Genomic DNA, 22388 nt, shown 5'->3' with positions numbered 1-22388 from the left:
TGTGCAACAAAATTATACTTTTTAAAATTCCCAGTTTCTCCCACTCATTATGTAAAAATGTATTTGCCTTAGACCTAAAGTAGACTCTGATACCCAAAATGTGGATTTGCTGTAATTCCAATCACATTATGTATGGAGCAATATTCATTTCGTATGACGCACTGGTACGGTGCGGTAGCCCAGTTGTTTTAGGCGTTCGCTCGTCAGGCAAGAGATCCGGGTTCGTTGCCCCTCATGGGTATAATGTGTGAAGCCAAGTTTCTGGTGTCTCCCCGCCGTGATATTGCTGGAATATTGCTAAAAGCGGTATAAAACCACACCCACTCAGTCATATTACGCACCATCTGGTGGACATTCCCATTTCTTCAACGACATCATGGCGACGATGGGTGGAATAAATGTGTGTGACCCTCCCTGGATGATTGGCAGCCTATAAGGTACAATGTTGGCCACAATTAGAATTATTGGCTGTTACATTTTTACTATCAGTTGTAAACAATACACAATGCAGATTGGTTTGCAGGAGACAGTGCATCCGGGTACGTGAAAAAATAGAACCAATCAGCGGATGGCCTAAATAAAGACAAACTAACTTAATCAACTATCGGATGACTTAAACAAGTGAGATAGTGAGTCTACAGTGAATTGATAGTGAATTTACCGTCACATCGGCAAAAAGTCAGCCATGTCGTGACGACTTAAACAAAGACAATCTAATAGTGGATGTCGTAAGCAAAGACAATCAACAAGCGGATGACGTAAGCAAAGACACGTAGCCAGCGGATGACGCTAGAAAGACAATCAACAAGCGGATGATGTAAGCAAAGACAAGCAACAGCGGAAGACGAAAGCAGACACAAGCAACAGCGGATGACAATGCACAGATAAGCAGCCAGTGCATGACGTATGAAAGACAATCAACCAGCGGATGACGTAAGCAAAGACACGTAGCCAGCGGATGACGCTAGAAAGACAATCAACAAGCGGATGATGTAAGCAAAGACAAGCAACAGCGGAAGACGAAAGCAGACACAAGCAACAGCGGATGACAATGCACAGATAAGCAGCCAGTGCATGACGTATGAAAGACAATCAACCAGCGGATGACGTAAGCAAAGACAGGCAACCGACAGATTACGTAAGCAAAGGAACCGTGAAGAGAATAGGTCTTCAGCAAACCATGCTTGCCGCTAGAGGCGACTTTGCTTGTCGTAAGAGGCGACTATGGGGAATCGGGTGGTCAATTGCATGGATAGATGCTCGTGATGTCAATCACTGGATTGTCTAGTCCATGCTCGATTATTTACAGACTGTCGTCATGTAGCTGGAACATTGCTGAGGGCGGCGTTAAATAACAAACAAACAAAAACGTAAGCAAAGACAAGCAACAGCGGATGACTTAAGCAAAGACAAAAATGAATCAACCAGCGGGGATCACCTAATCAAAGCAATCAACCAGCGGAAGACGTAAGCATCGACAAGCAGCCAGTTGATGACGTAAGCAAAGGCAATCAACCAGCGGAAGACGAAAGCAAAGACAAGCACCCAGCCGATGACGTAAGCAAAGGCAATCACCCAGCCGATGACGTAAACAAAGACGAGCAACCAGGGGTTGACGTAAATAAACACAATCAAACAGCAGATGACGTAAGCATATAGAGATGAGATGAAAAGGGCCCCGGGGTTTAACGTCGCGTCCAAGATTATTGTACTTATATAGCAACGTGCATGCACGTGTGTGTGACTGCTTGTACTAGTCCGGACTGATGCCGATTTATTGTGCTAGCACACTGAGATACCATGCCGCAGTTTAACATGAATACCCCACTAAGACACAGTATACTGACTCCGAGCCGACCAGTCCTTGCTTTAGCCCCTTAATGCCGAGCGCCAGGCAGGGTAACAAAAAGTACCATTTTTTAACGTCTTTTGGTATGACGCGGCCGGGCCTACCGCTCTCCGGGCGGAGGCTCTACCTCTAGACAACGGAGGCGGTCGTAAGCATATAGAACCAACCAGGGGTGAATAAAGGCTGAACCAACATGTAATTCCATGGGGGTATATGTGAGCAATGTAATGGGCAATGTAATGTAATAATGAAATGGAATTTCTATCAATCTGTCATTATTGGTGGCTCAGTTTTGTATAAGACGCCGCAATTCCTTTTGCCGAGCAGCGTTTATTAGGCCAGCCTAAAACCTTTGAAAGTTGGTTCATATCCCAGCTTCACCCTGACTGTGTTTCTAGGTTTGTCAGCTCCACATGTGTTCGTGTGTGTGTGTGTGTGTGTGTGTGTGTGTGTGTGTGTGTGTGTGTGTGTGGCTGCTTGTACTAGTCCGAACTAATGCCGATTTTATAGTGCAAGCCCACTGAGATACCATCCCGCTGTTTCACAAGAATACCCCACTCAGACACAGGAAGCTGCCACCGAGCCCCTTAATGCCGTGAGCCAGGCAGGGTAACAACAAATACCATCTCTTAATGTCTTTTTGCATGACGCGGCCGGGAATCGAACCCACGACATTCCGCACTCCGGGCAGACGATTTATCCACTTCATCACGGAACATTCCATCGCAACCTGATACGGTTCAAAGCGTATGTAAACCAAAGCAGTGTTCGTCTCATGCAGCCCTTTCAGAGCACTTCATGTGCGCTGTAGAAGCTCTATTCACGTTGCATAAACACTTCCCCCAAGGCGACGCGCACTGACGCAATAGACCACGTGTCATATAGACTTAATGTATGAAACACATACGGTTCACATCCCACTGCTTACAATACACTCGACTTCAGCAGACTGAAATCTACGTCCTCATCAACACAATCATTGGAGCTGGTGTATGATTTTCAAAGCGCATTTTAAGAGGTATTACACTTGATAGCATCAACCCATATATCCTGAAACAAGACACATGGGCACACGGTATCACATGGACACATTATGAAACAGAGCTCTGAAATCAGAGGTAGCTTTGAAGTAGTTTTTCCTCAAGTTAATCGGGGCTGCCTGTGCCATACTTATGACCTGTGATGAATACCTGGAATGTTTTCTGCTGTATATCACAGCACACGTAGGGATAAACAGCTGTTCTGTTGTATCGCTATCACCTTCAAACTCTCTTGTAGTTTGTATATCAGGTGTCAGTGTATACATGCCTCCAAAACATATACTGAGATAAGGCCAAGTCACGCGAGACAAATGGTCAACACGAGATGAATATTTATAGGGTCACTGCAAGACCTGTTAGACAGATATGACTAGCCATGTTCAACTGTTTATTAACAGTAGGGTAGACTTGTGGTTAAGTCGTACGCTCGTCTCGACAAAGACAAAATCTATTTTCCAAAATAAGTGAACTACAGTAAACTACGTTTATAACAAACACGCCTCGCTACAGCTGGTAGCGTTATGTTACAACGGCTGCAGATATACTAGTATACTTGCTTAACATTCAATCACATGCTTAGATTACCTCAAGCTCATTAAGGGGGCACGGGTGGCCCAGTCGTCTCAGGCGCCGCGATTCGCTGTGCAGAGTTGCGTCCCTTGGGTACGCCAGAAACCTATGCTTGTGGGTTCGAATCCCGGTTCGCCCCGATTATGTTTCTAGGTTTGTCCCCACCATACCCATGCTCGTGGATTTCACCGAAGTGGTGAACGTCTGAGACTCGCATCACTTCGGGCTTTCCTCCCACATTAAGCTGACACGCCGTGATATAACTGGAATACTGTTAAAAGCGGCGTTAAACCCAACTCACTCACGCACTCAAGCTATTAAAATAAGATACAAGTTATCGCTATCTTCGAGGACATCCCATTACAGGTCACGTTAGAACAACCTTTCGCGAACTATCACCGACCAATGAAATGACAAACAGGAAGTCAACGAACTCACTAAAAAAGCAGCTTTCTTTAGCTTTGAGGTACCAGTTTCAAACTGGCGACTTCCATTCCAGACTATGCTTTTTAAATTATTTTGAATAAGTCATACAGTCAGTAACATTTGTTTTGTGTTAAGCTATAGAGGTTGCATGATGTTATTTAACATAACAATATGAAAATTTCATTTTTCATTACGTGTTTGTATCGTTATCTATCTGTAGTTGTCCGCTTTTCGAACACGAACGTTGCTGCTACTTAATTTCGTTTATCCGACATACTCGTTAATCCGACATAACCATATGCAACCAATCATGTCGGATTAATGCGACTTGACTGAATATGCTTATAATGAACTACGGTTATATCGAACTAAAATCAGTTGTCCCTTTGAGTGCGTTATAACCGTAGTTTACTGTATGTGGCACCAATCTCTGACACTTATTGTTGGCTTATTCGAGGCTTAACTTTTGGGTTATTTGTTGAGTAACACTGCAATCAGCACTGTTCCTTCTATGTGATTGCGGTCTGTAGATAATCTTGTCTGGACCAGACAATCCAGTGACGGATATAATAAGCAACGATACACGCCGTGGGGTTACAGCGACAAGCAGATCATCACCGAGCCTGACCACCCAATCCACTGTACGCATCTTACGACAGCACAGGTTTCTGTGTACCTATTCTCACGTGGTGGAGGTGAGGTGAGGTGAAATTGGGTTTAACGTCGCGTCCAAGATTATTGCACTTATATAGCGACGTGCATGCACGTGTGTGTGTGGCTGCTTGTACTAGTCCGGACTGATGCCGATTTATTGTGCTAGCACACTGAGATACCATGCCGCAGTTTAACATGAATACCTCACTCAGACACAGTATACTGACTCCGAGCCGACCAGTCCTTGTTTTAGCCCCTTTATGCCGAGCGCTAGACAGGGTAACAACAAGTACCATCTTTTAACGTCTTTTGGTATGACGCGGCCGGGGATCGAACCCCGAACCTTCCGCTCTCCGTAACGTGGTGGAAAAGATGGGGGTAATTCATTGTAAGTATTGAAGGTATGACTCAGTCACCTGATGCCGATGGTGTCTTGCAGAAGGGTGGACACTCCACACATGAAGAAGGATACGCTGAGCAGTTTGGCTGTGACGTCAGTCAGCTGGGACGCACAGATCTGGCGGGTGATCAGGAATGGGATGGACAGCGTCCCAGTTATACACATCACGGTTTGCTGAAATAAGAACCAGATCTCCTGCTTTTTTAAAGGGAGGGGTCCAAAATATCAAAATCTTATACCATAAACCATAAACATTTGCTGGCACGTCACTTCAGACTTTCCTATCCCATTAACTTTCTCACTCGTATAACTGTAGTGCTTTTAAAGTGGCTTTGAACCAAGTCACCCACTCATTCCACAGTAAAGAACGGCTCTGTCAATATATCCGGGAAATATTATACAATATAATGTATAAATATATATATGACAGTATTAACATCTTTCTGATCAGGAGTTTGCGAGTTTCTGAAGTCCTATCAGCACTTTTTCCAACAGTCAACGTTCCCTTCATGTCGAGCAATAATACAGCAGCTCCAGCCATTGGTGTTTACATTTTGCAGCCTTTGACAAACAATCGAGCATGCTCTTTCCACCAAGATTTCAAAAAGCGTCATACGACTCTTGCTCAGAAGTTGTTTGATCAAGGTTACAACATTCAAGGCCTCAGTAAAGCTTTCAAAAGGTTTTATGGTAGACATGTGGAGGACATTTCCAAGTTTGACGCATCAGTGACAAAAATGATGTCAGATGCAATTCCCTAGTTTGACTTGTACCATATGTTCCCATATTTTGCGGGTGAACCATTGACTTGCCTTTGCATGTGTTTATGACGGGTGCCACCGGTGGGGCAGGATACGCTCACCTTTTTGTGAACACCTGGTATCATTACTATTTGATAGTTATTCATGAATACATGCTCATGATTTTGTCGGAATCGTAAATAGACTATGCTTTATGCAGTGATATCTGTTGGATATGGAAAGGGTTTTGTCACTTTATCTGCTTTATTCGACTATATTTGGACGTTTTCGGCAGAAATCTTTCAAGTTGGTTTGCATACTAACATGATGAGTGATGACGTATATCTAGACACGAGTCATTGTCCACGATATGGACTGAATCTCAAAGATAAGAAATTAATTAATATTAATCACTTTACGCCACAGGAATTCCTTACGGTTATTTGACAGGCCCTATCGTGTGTTGCCTTATGCATACATACACGTCTACAGTCCAAGGACTGTAAACACAAGCGGTATCAAACTGGGACAGTGTATGTAATGTGTCAATATTGTGAGTCCTCATAGAGGGATACGTATGAATGCTGGTGCTCCACAACTTGTACAAAGAGAGGACGAATGAACCTATTCATTTGATCACCGTGGCCCTCGGAGATGCTCACTGCCGCACAAAAGCATACACACAAGTTGCAGCAGGATCACGTGGGGTTTTATTGCCGGAGGCGAGATGTATAAGACCTAACGAGGGGCACATAAAACCCCTTGTTCCCCCAATTGATCTTGCTACACCGAATTTATCTTACCGACATGTTTTAACATGACTTTTTAAAATAATTCAAAATTGATAGAAAACAGCTGTTCTTTTGAGCTGAGGTTAGGTTGCGCTATGTCGCGTGACTTCCATTGACTCGGAAAAAGCGTGCGGATTTTTGCTTTGAAGTTGGGTATAAAGGGTTTATTCTGCCTCTCAGAAATCCACGTGCAGCCTGACTTGCTCGTGGCGGGGTATAAGAGATTTATTCTTTCGCTGAGAAATTTTTTCTCCTCCACGGCGGGATACACAGTATTTTATCAAGATCAAGTGGACCAATCAGATCTCATCATTCTGACAGGAAGTATTCAAAATTAACATATCAGTAAATGCACTATCGTGTAGCAGGATTTACTTGTTCATCGTTCACTTGATTGTTTGTTTACAGGCCGCCGTCGCATGGCAGGAGTACTGCTGTGCGGCGTCAGGCAATAAATACTGGGTAATACTATTTTTTATAGAAATTGTGCGAATGGCGGGTGTTACCGCTTGGGCAGGACATGCTTACCATTTTTTCAGGAACACCTGGTGTCAACACTTATTTTCAGTGGTCCATTCATACAATTTTCTGAGCTATTATGACCTTTACGCCAAATTTTAATCTGCTTCGGCAGATATTCTTTTTTTCTTGCATTGAAAGTTTATATTTACATACATGAACACATCACGAGAAACCGTTTATTGGTTACCACAATCACACTGAATCACATATATTAAATCAACATTGCTATGGATGTTCATGTGAATATTTTATGCAACCAAACCTTCTGATTAGCCGAAGTATTGTAAATTGCAAAATGACCTTCAATCTAATATGTAGTAGTAGTAGTAGTAGTAGTAGTAGTTGTAGTGGCTGTAGAAGCAACAACAACTGTTACAGTAGCGGCAGGAGTAGTAGCAACAGTAGCAGTTGCAGTGGTGGCTGTAGCAGTAGTAACAACAGTAGCAGCAGTAGTAGTAGCAAGAGAAGCAGTAGCAATGGTAGTAGTAGTAGTAATAGTAGTGGCTGTAGCAGCAGCTGTAGTAATGAGAGTAACAGTAGTAACAGCAGTGGCTGTGGCAGTAGTAGTAGCAGTAGCAGTAGCAGCAGTATTAAAATCACTAGTGATAGTAGCATTAGTAGTAGCAGCAGCAGCCGTAGTAATAGAAGCAATAGTAGTGGCAAATGTATGAAGTAGTAGTAGTAGTGGGTGAGTGAGTGAGGTTTTACGCCGCTTTTTGCAATATTCCAGCAATATCACGGCGGGGGACACCAGAAATGGGCTTCACACATTGTACCCATGTCGGGAATCGAACCCGGGTCTTCGGCGTGACGAGCTAACGCTTTAACCACTAGGCTACCCGACCGCCCCTGTAGTAGTAGTAGTAGTAGTAGTAGTAGTAGTAGTAGTAGTAGTAGTAGTAATTCCCGTGAAGATCCGGGGTTGAAAAGGTCTTAAGCAACTAATGCTCTCTGTAAAAGGCGCCTATGCTTGTTATAAGGGGAGACTAACGGGATAGGGTGGTCAGGCTCGCTGACTTGGTTGATGCATGTCATCGTATCCCAATTGCATGGATCGATGCTCATGATGACAATCACTAGGTTGTTTGGTGCATGTTCGATTATTTACAAATCGCCGTCATGTAGCCGGACTATTGCTGAGTGCGGCGTTAAACACACAAACAAAAGTAGTAATTAGTGGCGGTGACAGAAGCAGTTATAGAAGTGATGGTAGAAATATCACAACCGGTGGAAGTAGAAGTTGTATCCCCAATCACTTTTATCATCCGATGTACAAACACATGGAATACAAAGTAGTTTATGTTGTTTGTAACTGCAACACTTGCAGCTGTGTGAGTAATGTGTCATTTAAAAGGAAGCCGATCCTTAAACACCAAACCACCACCTGTCTGACTTGAAATATATAAAAATATTCACCCAAGTTACTTTGTGCTAGGAACATTAACACCTGAACCTATATGTTTGTCGACCCATGTTCATGACACACCTGTGAAAGAATATGTTTTGGTCCGCCAATGTCTGTTGATGTTACACGAGCCCCTTCCGTGGCGGTTTCTTTAGCCTAGCGTTCACATGCTGTCAATGTCAAGGTTTCAGTGACATAATATTTGTCAACACAAGGATATCATAATGACATTATGATGTAAAGGCATATGTTGAACATTTACCAGTAGTAAATAGGAGAGGTTGTGGAGAAAAGTAACACAACGCCAGATATTGAACGGACAACATGCGTTCTGCCAGTTTTGATTTTCTGGTGCAGAAGATGAGAAGAGGGATGAAAATGTTGGTCGTGTTTTTGTTATGTTAAACAGTGGAAATATGTCCACAATTCCGCCTGATCTTACTCCACAAACGTTGTTAAAGAATGTGATGTCTCTTGACTTGTTAAGCTGCTGTATTCCGCACTGTGACATCATGTCTTTCACGTTACACTGTTAGGACAGATGTGTCTGTAGAACCACACGAAGTCGTAATAGTGATGTGGACTTGCGAACTAACGAAGCCTTGCAAGGATCTCTTCATTTTCTTTTCTTTTCTCAATATCTGACTCAACCGTTGTCCCACTCACCACTTCCGCTATAACCAAACAATAGTGCTGTAATGATAAGTTTGAAATGAATCAGGTAATATTTGTACTTAGATGTCTCGATACCGTATTTCATTTGAAACCGCCAACTCGATACTGTATCTCATTTGAAACCGTCAACTCGATACCGTATCTCATTTGAAACCTCCAACTTGATACTGTATCTGTAAGTACCCATACGGCAACTCATTTGAAACCGCCAACTCGATACTGTATCTCATTTGAAACCGTCAACTCGATACCGTATCTCATTTGAAACCTCCAACTTGATACTGTATCTGTAAGTACCCATGCAGCAACTCATTTGAAACCGCCAACTCGATACTGTATCTCATTTGAAACCGTCAACTCGATACCGTATCTCATTTGAAACCTCCAACTTGATACTGTATCTGTAAGTACCCATACGGCAACTCATTTGAAACCTCCAACTCGATACCATACCACACGGTATCTCATTTGAAACCTCCAACTCGAAACCATACCATACGGTATCTCGTTTGAAACCTCCAACTTGATACCGTATCTGTAAGTACTCATACGGTATCTCATTTCAAACCTCTATTTGAAACCCATATACTTAAAGGGGAAGTGTACACGCAAAAATCACTTTCTTTCTTTTTCTAAACAAAACGCAATTTTAGAATTAATTAGTATCTGTGTTTGAAAATATACACTCAATTTTTTCACAGTGAACGTAGGAAGCTCACAATAGTGTGAAAATGATATGCCGTTATGAGGCCTTCGTTTTTCGAGCTAAACAGGCCTGAGTTATCCCCCTTAGATTATGACGTAATTGGTGCCAATTCAACTGGGTCCCTGTCTATTCTCAACGCAAAAGATATCAAGTACCAGTTTGCGGTAAAACAACATGGCCTACGACACACTCCGGCGCAGTGGTGACTCAGCATAACACTATGCTGGCTGGCATCTGAGACGCTAGAATCACACACCTGGACCTACACCACGTGAAGCGGCTCCAAATAAGCATGATGACGTCATAATGTTTATCAATTGGCACCAATGACGTCATATTGCAAGGGGCATAAGCCATGGTGTTTTTGTTGTGGAAATAGAACACTTGGTAAATGTGAAAAATATAAATCGTTTAATGCGAAAAATATGTTAATTAATTGTGATATTTTTATATTTTTGTCTATGACACTTCTATGTTAACACTTTTAATGTGGAAAAAGTACAAGAAAAATAGGTTCATTTCCGTGTGAACTTGCCCTTTAAGCAAGGTGATTCAAGTACACTTTCTACTTCTGAAGTTTGTGAAAAGCCTTGTTAACACCACTGTTTAGCCAAATAGCATGACTCATCAATCTCTGAAGTGAATACCGTGTTCGTAGGCTGATTTCTATATGCTGTCGGGAACGAAGTGATAAAAAACTAGCCATTATAAGAAAGAGGAATACGGAATGCGAGAAATGTGGAGGCATTATAAGCATTCAAAGATGTGTACATATTATTAATATCACGACCGAGGTGTCAGCTGCTTTTGTGGCCTCTGGTCTCTGTGAGAATGTCACCAGAGTATGACATGTCTATATAGATGTTGGTGGTGTGGGCATCCGCAGTGCGAGGTTCATAAAGAGAGAGCGAGGATGCGTATAATATAATTAGCCCTGTCACTTCTTTGAGCTGTGACCATCTACCAAAAGCCTTTAGCTATTTCTCATAACCAAAACATAAATGCAACTCTTATTCAGTCGTTTTACTCAACCACCTTTAGTTGCCTAAGGGTCAGTATGTGGACACAGCTTTTGTTGAAAAGATACTAATGCGGCGTTTACGTTGGGCAGACCATGTAAAATGAACATTCCAAACAAGTCTGATCAATTCATTCCAACACGAATCACCGACTCAATGCTACACAGTGAACAAGTAAACACAAACACCAAGATCAAAACTGTTCTTTACAAGAGCATTGAATACCTTAAAGCAACGTCCCAATTGGTTATAGCGTATCTTAACAAACAGCTATGGCATATATCTGTAAGCACACGTGTTATGTCGTAAAGTACCATTCCTACCTGGAGACCAAAGACGAACCATAGTGGAATAGAGGGAGTGTCCTCTACCCCGTATATCACACTCTCTTTTTTTGTCCGGCTGTCTCCATCCTGACTTGGGTGTCCCTCGACCATCATGATAGTGTGCTGAACGAGGTCACTCCAGTGAGACTACGTACGATGTATATAGACTTGTACACCTCGACCAAGGTAGTAGAAGCTACAATGACATCTACACGCGTGGCAGCTCAAATGGGTTCTTTTCAATTTGATTTTTGTTTCGAGTGAATGAGTGGGTTTGGTTAGGTTAGTGAGTGGGTTTGGATAGGTGGGTGAGAGTGAGTGAGTGAGTGATTTGGTTTGGTTTGGTTAAGTGAGTTAGTGGGTTTGGATAGGTGGGTGAGAGTGAGTGAGTGAGTGAGTGGGTGGGTGGGTTGGGTGAGTGAGTGAGTGAGTGAGTGAGTGAGTGAGTGAGCGAGTGAAAAGATACTATAGCGGCGTTCACGTTGGGCAGACCATGTAAAATGAGCATTCCAAACAATGTATATAGACTTGTAACCTCGACCAAGATAGTAGAAGCTACAATGACAGCTCAGGAAATTTAATATTCTCCACCTCTGCGTAATTTTATAGCCAGAGGTATATCCAGTGCCGCGTGAGCGCAATTCTCGCACAACCTTCACTTTACCGATCTTAGGAAAATGTGCGTCAGAAAAAAAATCGGCATCCAGAGGGTTAAGAAAGAAAAGGGTTGATTCTCATTCGTCAGCTTGCTGAAATATTAGGCAAAATGATATCTTATACCGTTGATGTATCATTTGGACTCCTGTATTCCAATTTTTAACCGACCATACCCCCTATTACCCGACCATACACGGGTACCCGCTGTGGGTATCAAGAGATAGGTACAACATGTCCGATTGGGAAATGTTTGACCGTACTCCTATCAAAATGTATTAAAATACAGGTATAAAATGATCTGGTCATGCACACACTGAATTTGACTGAAGTTTTATCTTTATGCAAACATATAAAGTCAGAAGGAATGTGTGCAACATGATGTTGTCCTTTCATCGTATCTCATAAAACCACAAACTTGGGCAATACTCGGGATTGTGTGTATAAAACTCTTCTGATTTTACTCACAAAGTACCGTTGGCGCTTTAATGGGCCGAACTTGCAGCCTGCGCATAAATAGCCGAGAAAGAAAACCACCAGACGATGACACATCACATGGTTTTACGAATATCTAGTACATGTAAGCAAGTAAGAGATAATTTTCGGCCGTTTCCTAAGGTTCGTGTAAAATGTGTTTGAAACATAACATTGTTGAGTGAGTGAGTATGGTTTTACGCCGCTTTTAGCAATATTCCAGCACGGCGGGGGACACCAGAATTGGACTTCACACATTGTACCCATGTCTGGAATCGAACCCGGGTCTTCTGCGTGACGAGCTAAAGCTTTAACCACTAGGCTACCCGACCGCCCCTAATATTGTTGACAAATGTTTTAGATCATTGTTCTTTCGGTTTATGAGTGATATATAATAACACTTCTCCTAGGGTTAATATTACATTTTTGGGATGAGTTCATGCAGGTTAGGATGTAAACACTCCTTAGTATTCGTTCACGCTTAAAACAACCATCCATCTCAGAGAAATCACTAAAGAGAGAATAGAATCTACCTGTTCTTCTTACAAGAATATTTCTGAACAACGGGATGTAAATATATTTATCATATAATGGGTAGGTGCCTTAGCAGGATACAACAAATGGATAAAAACGATATCCGTTGGGGTCATATGCGGATAGAGATGTAAATATCAAAGGTCAAGTGGGGACTACTTTCACTGTTCACAAACAAACATTGCGTCTCCCTTGTCATTCGGGGATCGAGACAGAATTAACCATCGGGAATCTGGAGAAAAGAATAGTCTAATATACTGAAAATCATTGTCTAACTGTGACGTAGCTAAGGCATTTTACAAGTTTTGGCAGCTTTGGAGATATAAATTGCGAACTATTTTGCGAGAACGCTAGCCAAGCGGAATAAGTTTCCATATCTGTGTTTGTAGACCCCTGTGGCTTGGAACGTTTCCACAAATTAAAACAGTTGGATTTGCCGAACAATGTCCGAATTGTTACCTTGTTACGTCTTGTCGCTGTTTACATCTGACTGCACTTCGTAAAGTAAAGACAAGACAGGCCGACTGTCCGTGTGTCTGGGACGTCTCATACATAGACTAGGGTTAGAGTAGCTTCCCTTTGATAAAGGGAAGTTACTCTAGCGGTCAGACCGTAGGGTTGCCTTGAAAGGTAAGTAGAAACAATTTGTGTAGGCATTTGTTATTTTGCATATATGTAGTTACGCCACTGTCAAAGAAACAGGTTTCACTTGGAACTATATTGACTGTTGTCACTGTCCGACGGACACTTCACCACCTTCTGATGTAATATCCTATATATTAATACGGTCATGACGGGAAAACTTGCAATGTTGAGGTAATGTTTATGAGAGATGGGAAGATATTTTCGAGCACAGAATTGATGGATAACATTATACACTACTGCCTAGAAGTTTATTTCCCTTACACGCGTTGAGAACGCGTGTTACACGCATATGACACGGGTGCTCAAGGGGTTGCGCACAGATTGAGCACCTGTTGAACACGCGTGTAGAACGGGTGTGTAGCGTGTGTGCAACAGCTGAGCGTGTAACACGGGGCCGGGTTGCTGTTGAATTTGACAAATAGATCAAATGAATAGTGAGATACAAAAGAACAATGAAGTGTGAATCTTGAGAAGCCACAGACCTGTGTTAACTAGACCATAAACATAATTTCGGCTCGTAATAATTGGTTGCGGTTGCTGGACTTCTATACGTGAACCGTTCCACTAGGGCCCAGTCTAGCTATTGTGACTAGCCAACAATAGAACAGTAGTGAATTAAGATACGCGTCCATTGCTTTGGGAATCCCTGAGTTGTCATGAATGTCTCGGGTTGGCTAATGTTCGCAATTAATCGAGTGATTATTCTGGTGGATTGCAGACATTATCGTTAAATTGTTTGCCTATATGAGTCATTCCAGGTGAATGCAAATATTATGATTTTTATTCTTCAAATTTCTGCTTCATATGCTACATTTGTGATAGAGCAGTCACCACCACTAGTGCTCTATTATTTCACGTAGATGCTCCATTTCCCCGCATGAGGAGAAAGGGGTATCATAGCACCTTCCTCCTGCGTCTGAATGGAGCACCCACAGTTTTTTTCACTTGAAAGGGTGAGCCCACATTTATTCAAAATCATCAAATCATCACACAAACAGGTACTGACCTCCTTCATTGGAACAAGTTTACACATACATAAGGACATTCAGTTTAAGACTGTGCATCGCATAGGTAAACCTGGCATTACGGGGAAATACGAATTTCTTGTATCGCAACGACAAATAACTTGTTAAAGACTTTGCAAAGGCCCTCAAATTAAAGGCACAGCATTATGTTTACATAACCGACATCCAAAATACTGTGCTATTAATGTTGGTGGCCTGTTACCAAAATTAAATTACCCACATTTTTTTTTAAATGATCAATAGGTACCATATTAGTGGTGATTGTGAGACAAAACTTGACAAAATCGACTTAATAGACTTGCTTGGACACAATGTGTAATTTAAAAATAGAAAACAGTCTAAATATTGTGGACTTGCGTTTATTATTAGTGATCTAATAAAAAATGTACATGTATCACCTGCAACCATTGATTATGTATTTTGGTGCAAGGGAATAAAAGAACTTATGAAAACTGACAGTGACTTGATTCTTGGCTGTGTCTACTTACCACCCGAGAAATCCCCATTCGCAGAAGAGGATATGCGGGATGAACTGAGAAGAGAAGTTGTCTATCAACCATAATGTTCTGAACTTGAAGACTTCCGTAGCGAATACTTTGGTCTTGATAGTGTAAATGAAAGAGATCTAAGTGTAATAAATGTTTTCAAAACTGGAAGCATAAGCTCTAAACGGGTTTATAAAGATAAATACACAAATCATTTTCGTCATTTATTAATTGAATTATGTAAAAGTTTTAATATGTTATTATGTAATGGACGATTTGGACAATATGAGTGTACAGGAAACACGACCTGTAAAATGCTAGCAGAGTGGATTATTTTATGTGTACAAAGGATGTGTTTAATGTGGTTATTGACTTTGAAGTGTACGACTTTTGTAATTTATATTTCGATGTACACTGTGTTCAAGAATGTGTAAAACGGCTCGAAAGAATCATCATTTGGCTAGACGAATATGTGGTGGACATAAGTCAGAGCAAAATAGGAAATCTTCATTGATGTCTAGCAAAGAACTTCAGATTTTTATAATTAAGTATATCAAACAGTATCGTTTTAATATGCAGAAAACTTTAAGAAATATGAGTACGAAGTCCCCTAAAGATTAAGGAAGTTACTGAATACATTTCGTAAAACAAACGAAATCAGAGGAAATTGATCTTTGATTTTTTATGTTTTTCCAAAATATCAATACATCCCCTGAATTGGACTCGGGTTTAGAACTGCAAGATGACGATTTGTTTATCCTGAAAAAAATTAAATAACAATAGCAGAAATTATGAAGGCAATTCTCTTTGCAATACCTAAATGACCACGAAGAATATTAACAACAGAAAATATGTAAAGGTATTGATTAGAATCTGTAAAAAAAAGTATTGTTTTGCTATATGCAGATGTCACTAATATACTTAACGCCTGGTTTTTAAACGAACAAGAAATTCCCTAGCAGTCAAGATGTCGTTAGTTGCTCAAGCTAGGGAAGCTATGCATTTGTTTTATACTAGAATACGTAATCTAAACTTACCAATGGACTGCCAGTTATAACTATTTGATCAAACAAAAAGCAATCCCACATCGTATTATGTTCCGGACCAGTTTCGTTCCGTAATATTGCCATTGTTTTGGTTGCATGAATCTCTTGTGTGTACGTGAGACAATGAACGGGGTCGATGGACATTGGAAACATTATGAACCACGTGCGCTCGAACCATAATGGTCCATGAACCTTAGCTAGAATGAATGAACGTTTCCAGCTGTATGTATTCATGTTTTTTATATGGGAACGGAGTTCGTTCGCTCGTCCCGTCAATTATTGTTCTACAGAGTTAAGGTCCTTGATGCATGTTATTTTGCTTGGTGTTCAGCAATGGGGACAAGTTTTCTCAGAGTGAGTGAGTGAGTGAGTGAGTATGATTTAACTCCGCTTTTAGCAATATTCAAGCAATATCACGGCGGGGGACACCAGACATGGGCTTCACACATTGTACCCATGTCGGGGATCGAACCAGGGTCTTCGGCGTGACGAGCGAACGCTTTAACAACTAGGCTACCCGACCCCCCCCCCGACCCCCCCCCCCCCCCCCCCCCCCCCAGTTTTCTCAGAAACTACTGAAGTTAGCTTATCTAAGAGATACTTACCAAGACTGAGTTATATTAACTGGAGAAGGGGCCTTTTGCGTGTATTAATTTCACATTTAATCAATTTTTCTGATGACATACAGCGGCCTTAGTGGGTATCTCTTTTTAGGGATTTATATGATTTTGTTCATAGTTTATATTCACTACTGTACAAACAAACACAATTCCTATTTGCCCCATGTCGGTGAGAGTGATAACACTGTTTTCTTGTTCATCATGCGATAATAAACGTTTTCAAGACGACGGGTTTTATTTCAGTCACAACCTCCGCAACATGGTCCCGCGAGGCGGATAAATAGTCTTGCATCAAATGTGCGGCAGAAATCAGTATGGTGAATTGGTTATTTCTGACATGGAATCGCTCGCAAGTGAATTTGACTCTGGAACACGAAATGTGACAAGTGTGTATTCCGAGAAGACCACACATGGCGAAGCCGGCTTCAGGCCTAGTATTCAGACAACGGCTAGTGAAGTTAATCCAGCAAATACAGTAAGTTGTGTTACAGTGCCAATAGTTAAATCTAAGGAGAGAAGACATAGAAGACAACACAGAATTCCTGCATATCTGACGGACTACCAATGCTACCTTCCTGGGAGGCGGGCGACATCGATCGATTCAAGCGCCCGGAAAATCACAAATATCTGGCATGAGAAACAACAGATCTTTAATGTGAATCAAAGTTCAAGTTACTTTCCATCAGGCAACAGAAGGAGAAACCATTTCCCAGTAAGACAGAGAAGCCTATGAAGCCCAACGTGTTGCCCACTTTGCTTTGAAGGAGAGAGAAAGGATTCACGCGGAATTGAATAGACAAAGAAAGATCAGAAGAGCTGAGATTGAATTAAGTGAACTAACGTTTGTAGACAGAATGATAATTAATCATGAAGCCAATGAAGGTGAACCTATGCCTTGTGTTACCATGGTTACAAGTCATGACGCTGTTTCCACCATTCCTCATGTGCCGCCACCATTAAGTTCCACTGAGCTTCTGTCAACAAGTTTCATTTCGCGGAAATCAACAGTCAGTCACCATTCTGTGAATGTCAGCATGAACACCCATCTGGAATTATGACGTCAGCTCCACAGAAAAGTAAATTAAGTGTGACATCTACAATGTCTGCACCTTCACCTGCATTTAATCTGATCCACACGCAAGCAATTTGTTTCGTAAGTTAAATCCACCAATCCATGCCAACCTGCCAACCCACCGACTCCATTTGGATTAACTTTCTACTCCAATCCTGGAATGACGAGCAAGCTTCCGTCAACCATAGTTACCTGACAACACCAGATGCCTCACAATCAATAACCCATGCCCCAGGTCTACATCCTGTACTTCCAGATCCACATCCGATGACATGGCCCAAGGTGCAATGACACCTAATCTGGCTGAACTCCTCATGTCATCCTCCTTTGGACCTGGAAACCCTAGACACTCAGGTGGTAGTGAAAAAGTCTTTGCACTGATGAACATGACATTTGACAATCTAATCAATTTACACCCTCATTTGACTTTACATTTATAAATATCATGTGTTGATACATAACTTGAGAGGTGGACCAAGGACGTTAGCCCTTTCCTTCATGCATAACCCGATGCCTTATACCAGAACAAATGAAGTTACAACAGAACAACCATATGGTCAACCAAGACAATTGATACAGGATGAATTGGCCTCAACCTTATCCATATCATATGTTTGTTTATTTGTTGTTTAACGCCGCACCCAGCAACACTCCAGCCATATGACGGCGGCCCATGTCATATGTCAAATATGAAGACAGTGAAGTGTTCGAGTGTCAGTTTACACTCTGATCAGCATGCTCCTATCACTAGAGGGTCCAGAAGGAACAGAACAGACGTGTGCTGAAAGAGTCTGTTGAAAGATTAAGGAAAGATGATGCCATTCTTCCTTATAATGAGAGGGAGGTGACCTATTCCAAGATGAACAAATTCACAATTGGCACTCTTGAGCCTATAACTGTGACTGTGGCAGTTGATGGTGAGCGCCATTATGCTCCCCCCTTGCTCCTTAAACCTGATCATGTCAAACGCACAGAAAGGTGACTCCAAAGAAATCCAACCTTAGCCTCAATCCACGACTAGAAGATAGAAGAATTGGTAACTGAAGGTTTCATCAAACAGACAACTGATCATGATGATTCCTCTACTCCAGGGTCATGGTATATTCCACATCATGTTGTTGAACAGCATGGAAAACACGGGCTTGCGTTTGTCTGTTCTCGTAAATACAAAGGACGATCTCTCAACAATCAACTTCTTCCCGGACCCACATTGGGATCATGACTGTTAGGAGTCTTCCTGAGGTGACGACAGATGTCTCTTTCGCTTCCAGTGGCGTAACCTGAGCCGTGATCGGCAACCTAATACCTATGAATGGCCAGTCTCGCCATCTGGCACAACCTGCAGTCCCTGTTATCCAGATGTTTCCAAGTAGTTCCTAAAGTTTTTCTTTGTGGACAACTGCTTAGAGAGCGTTCCTACAGAGACTAAGGCCAAAGATCTGATCGTCAGGATGAGAGAGCTCCTTACGAAAGGTGGATTGAACATGAGACAGTGTGCTTGCAGTGTACCCTTAGACTTTCCCTCTGATGTAAGGTCAGAGAGTCATGACATGTGGTTGGTACATGGAAAGGATGATCCATATGAAGGTACGCTTGGGTTACAATGGCAATGTAAAAAGGATGTTATCAAATACAAACATCGCCCTATCCAATACAGTCATCTCACCATGAAGATGGTGTGCCGTATATTGGCCAGCCAGTACGCTCCTATTGGAATTTCATTTACATGGTGTTACTCCTTTGATGATGATCAGTCCAGTTTGGGACGGCAAATACATATCTTCTGTGATGCCTCTGAGAAGATATATGGTTCAGTGGCATAACTCAAGCATACAGTTTGTGATGGGCAATCTAGTGTTGCATTTGTGGCAGTACGCAGACGTGTTGTTCCACAGAAATGTTTGTCGATGCCGTGTCTAGAACTTTGTGCTGCATTGACTGGTGCTCAATTAGCAGAGACGCTGAACACAGAGCTGACGGTCACCATTCAGAGCACTGTTCTGGGGACAGATTCCACAACTGTCCTCATGGCTGACCTCCGACTCCTGTTGAAATCCACACTCTGACGAGCATTTAAGACTAGAGGTATGTTCACAATCCTGCCTATGACCTCACAAGACGTAAAACTTTCCATGAACTCTGTATCCCGTCCAGGGTGAGGAATGGACCTCCTTTCCTGTTGAAGCTTATCAATCATTTGCCTAACCTGATCTGAAGAGGATATTCTGTGGCAGTGTTTCTGTACTAATCCCAGAGTGAGTGAGTGAGTATGGTTTTGAGCCGCTTTTAGCAATATTCCAGCAATATCACGGCGGGGGACACCAGAAATGGGCTTCACACATTGTACCCATGTCGGGAATCGAACCCGGGTCTTCGGCGTATATATATATTAAGGGTTAAAAAAGCACACACTCACCATTTTTTTAATACGGAGAGCTTGGAAGAAGACCTATTACTGATTCAATTAAACAAGGAATCATGATGACATATTAGTCTAAGATAATTTAGAAACCAACGAATTTGTGTACGTTATGTATAATGTATTATTTGCAGAATTCGCTCGAATATGTAAAGGGATTATTTGATGGATTGGGCCTTAGTTTTATATGGATTTAACAACTTACGCTAAATATAAATGTTTTAAAATGTGTTATTAAACAAGGTATAGTGATCAGTTTAGCCATACTTTGACAAGTTGAATAAACAACTCTCCGAAGGCAATATTCTACCGATTATTTAAACATAAAATCCAGTTAGAAAATTATCTGATATCAAAATGAGATCCACAAATCATAGATTACCAATAAAAAAGGGCGATTGCAAAATATTCCACGGGAAGAATTTTTAGTCAGGGTAATAATCATGACTTGGCTGACGAATCATGACTGCATAACCTGCGTCAGTTATATATTCAAAAGAAGTATTTTACATGACCTAGTGTGATATTACTTGATATGCTCCTTAAGTACTGAAAGAATATCAGAACAAAGAAAACTAGCACAATTTGTAAAATAAATCCTCAAAATCTTTTATTAAATGTATGAGTGTGTTGCAGTATAACTGACGCACGTCTGGCTCATGCGATACGGCAATTAGTTGAACCCCCTGCCCCAAATATATCCTCCATGATATAACCTACTCTATTTAGTAAATGCTGCTCTTTCTCAGCGTCACGGCTACCGAGTAGAGACAGAGAGACCCGACCATCAAAAAGTAATTTGGGTCCAATAAAAACAATGCTCCACCAAACCTCATACATATAATCACTGGAGTCGTACTACACATGTCAAATCACACAAACATTTCAATGACAATAACATTTTCCAGGATCATGTGTTCTCTTAACACCATCGCAAAGAATCATCTGAAAAGGAAACAGCAGCAACTACATATCAAAAAATGTGTTTTAACATTTTTCGTCAGGATGTCAATAATTGCTCTCCTTGTTACTACTTCCAATTTCAGCTTAACATAGGTCCTCCTTTTTTCAAAAGTCTGTTCCCTCTGTAATGAATCTGCATACGAGTGGCGAACGGGGTGCACACGGGTGTCACACGCATGGCGGACGGGTTGCAGACGGGTGTCACACGCGCGACGGGTTGCACAGGGGTGTCACACGCATGGCGGACGGGTTGCACACGGGTGTCACACGCATGGCGGACGGGTTGCAGACGGGTGTCACACGCGTGACGGACGGGTTGCACAGGGATGTCACACGCGTGGCGGACAGGTTGCACACGGGTGTCAAACGCGTGGCGGACGGGTTGCGCACGGGTTGCGTCACGCGTTGCCCGTGCGTGTAAGGGGAATGAACTTCTAGCCAGTAGGGTATGATAACGAGGTTATCATGTTTGTGTGTTTCCCCCCAGATACCGGGATGTTTGTTGAACAGTATTGATACAGTGAGAAAGGGCACTGACATTATCACACGTACATCCACTTATTATACTACATACATTATCATCATACGTATCAGTATTCTCATTGGCGCAAATACGTACCACACAGTCATAAATAGTAAAATTATACTGGTATGCATTCACTGTGACACTACAACCCTCGCTGGGAAACACCAGGGTCGAGCCTCTGACCTCTGCTGATTAGTGTACAACTAGGTTACACAAGTCTTAATCTGATCGGCAGGTGACGTTCACCTGTCCCCTTGACCTATCCCTGATCACTCGAGGCGTCTGATTGTATTCAATGGTGTCTGCTGATCACGTTCTCCCTACTGTCTCATAGAAAAGGATTTAATATTTGCGTGTATAAGGCTTTAAGTATACCAAACGGAACCTACACTGTGTCCGTGATCCTGTTCACAGCGCAGAGGTCACACATCAGGCGGACTTAATTAATGCAAAACGTCAACGCCAGAAGAATAACAATTCTCGGAAACAGAAACAGATTCCATTGGGTGTAAAATGCAAATTGTGATCGCAGAGAGTATTAGGATTAGAGATCATGTACAATGTGACTGTGGAACTTCGTGAGTCTCATAGGCAGCTTGGGCTATATATTCCCCAGGGAGCTGAGAATGAAAATCGAGTGTACACTTCTGCAATGGTTTCGGGCTTTGAGCATAAACGAGTATGGAGTTATGCGCTACATAAAAATCATTATTATCTGTAGTATTGGTAGTACAGTAAACTACGTTTATAACGAACACTCTTATGACGAACTGACCGATATAACGAACTTATTTTTTAGCCC

General features: G+C 41.9%; 1 protein-coding gene across 1 annotated transcript in view; it reads right to left on the bottom strand.

The window, feature by feature from the left end:
* LOC124150612 (solute carrier family 23 member 2-like) overlaps positions 1-11261 on the bottom strand; it is a 31634-nt gene extending 20373 nt beyond the window's left edge. Inside the window, exons 1-3 of the mRNA XM_048388660.1 lie at positions 11121-11261; positions 4956-5113; positions 342-430 (exon numbers count right to left, since the gene is read on the bottom strand). Of these exons, the coding sequence (XP_048244617.1) occupies positions 342-430; positions 4956-5113; positions 11121-11237 (364 nt within the window). The 5' untranslated portion in view covers positions 11238-11261. The remainder of the gene's footprint in view (positions 1-341; positions 431-4955; positions 5114-11120) is intronic.
* Positions 11262-22388: the final 11127 nt, after the last annotated feature.

Source organism: Haliotis rufescens, unplaced genomic scaffold (genome assembly GCF_023055435.1).
Source record: "Haliotis rufescens isolate VD_foot unplaced genomic scaffold, xgHalRufe1.0.p SCAF_75, whole genome shotgun sequence".
Lineage (NCBI taxonomy): Eukaryota > Metazoa > Mollusca > Gastropoda > Lepetellida > Haliotidae > Haliotis > Haliotis rufescens.
This window is presented reverse-complemented; position numbering and strand designations above follow the sequence as displayed.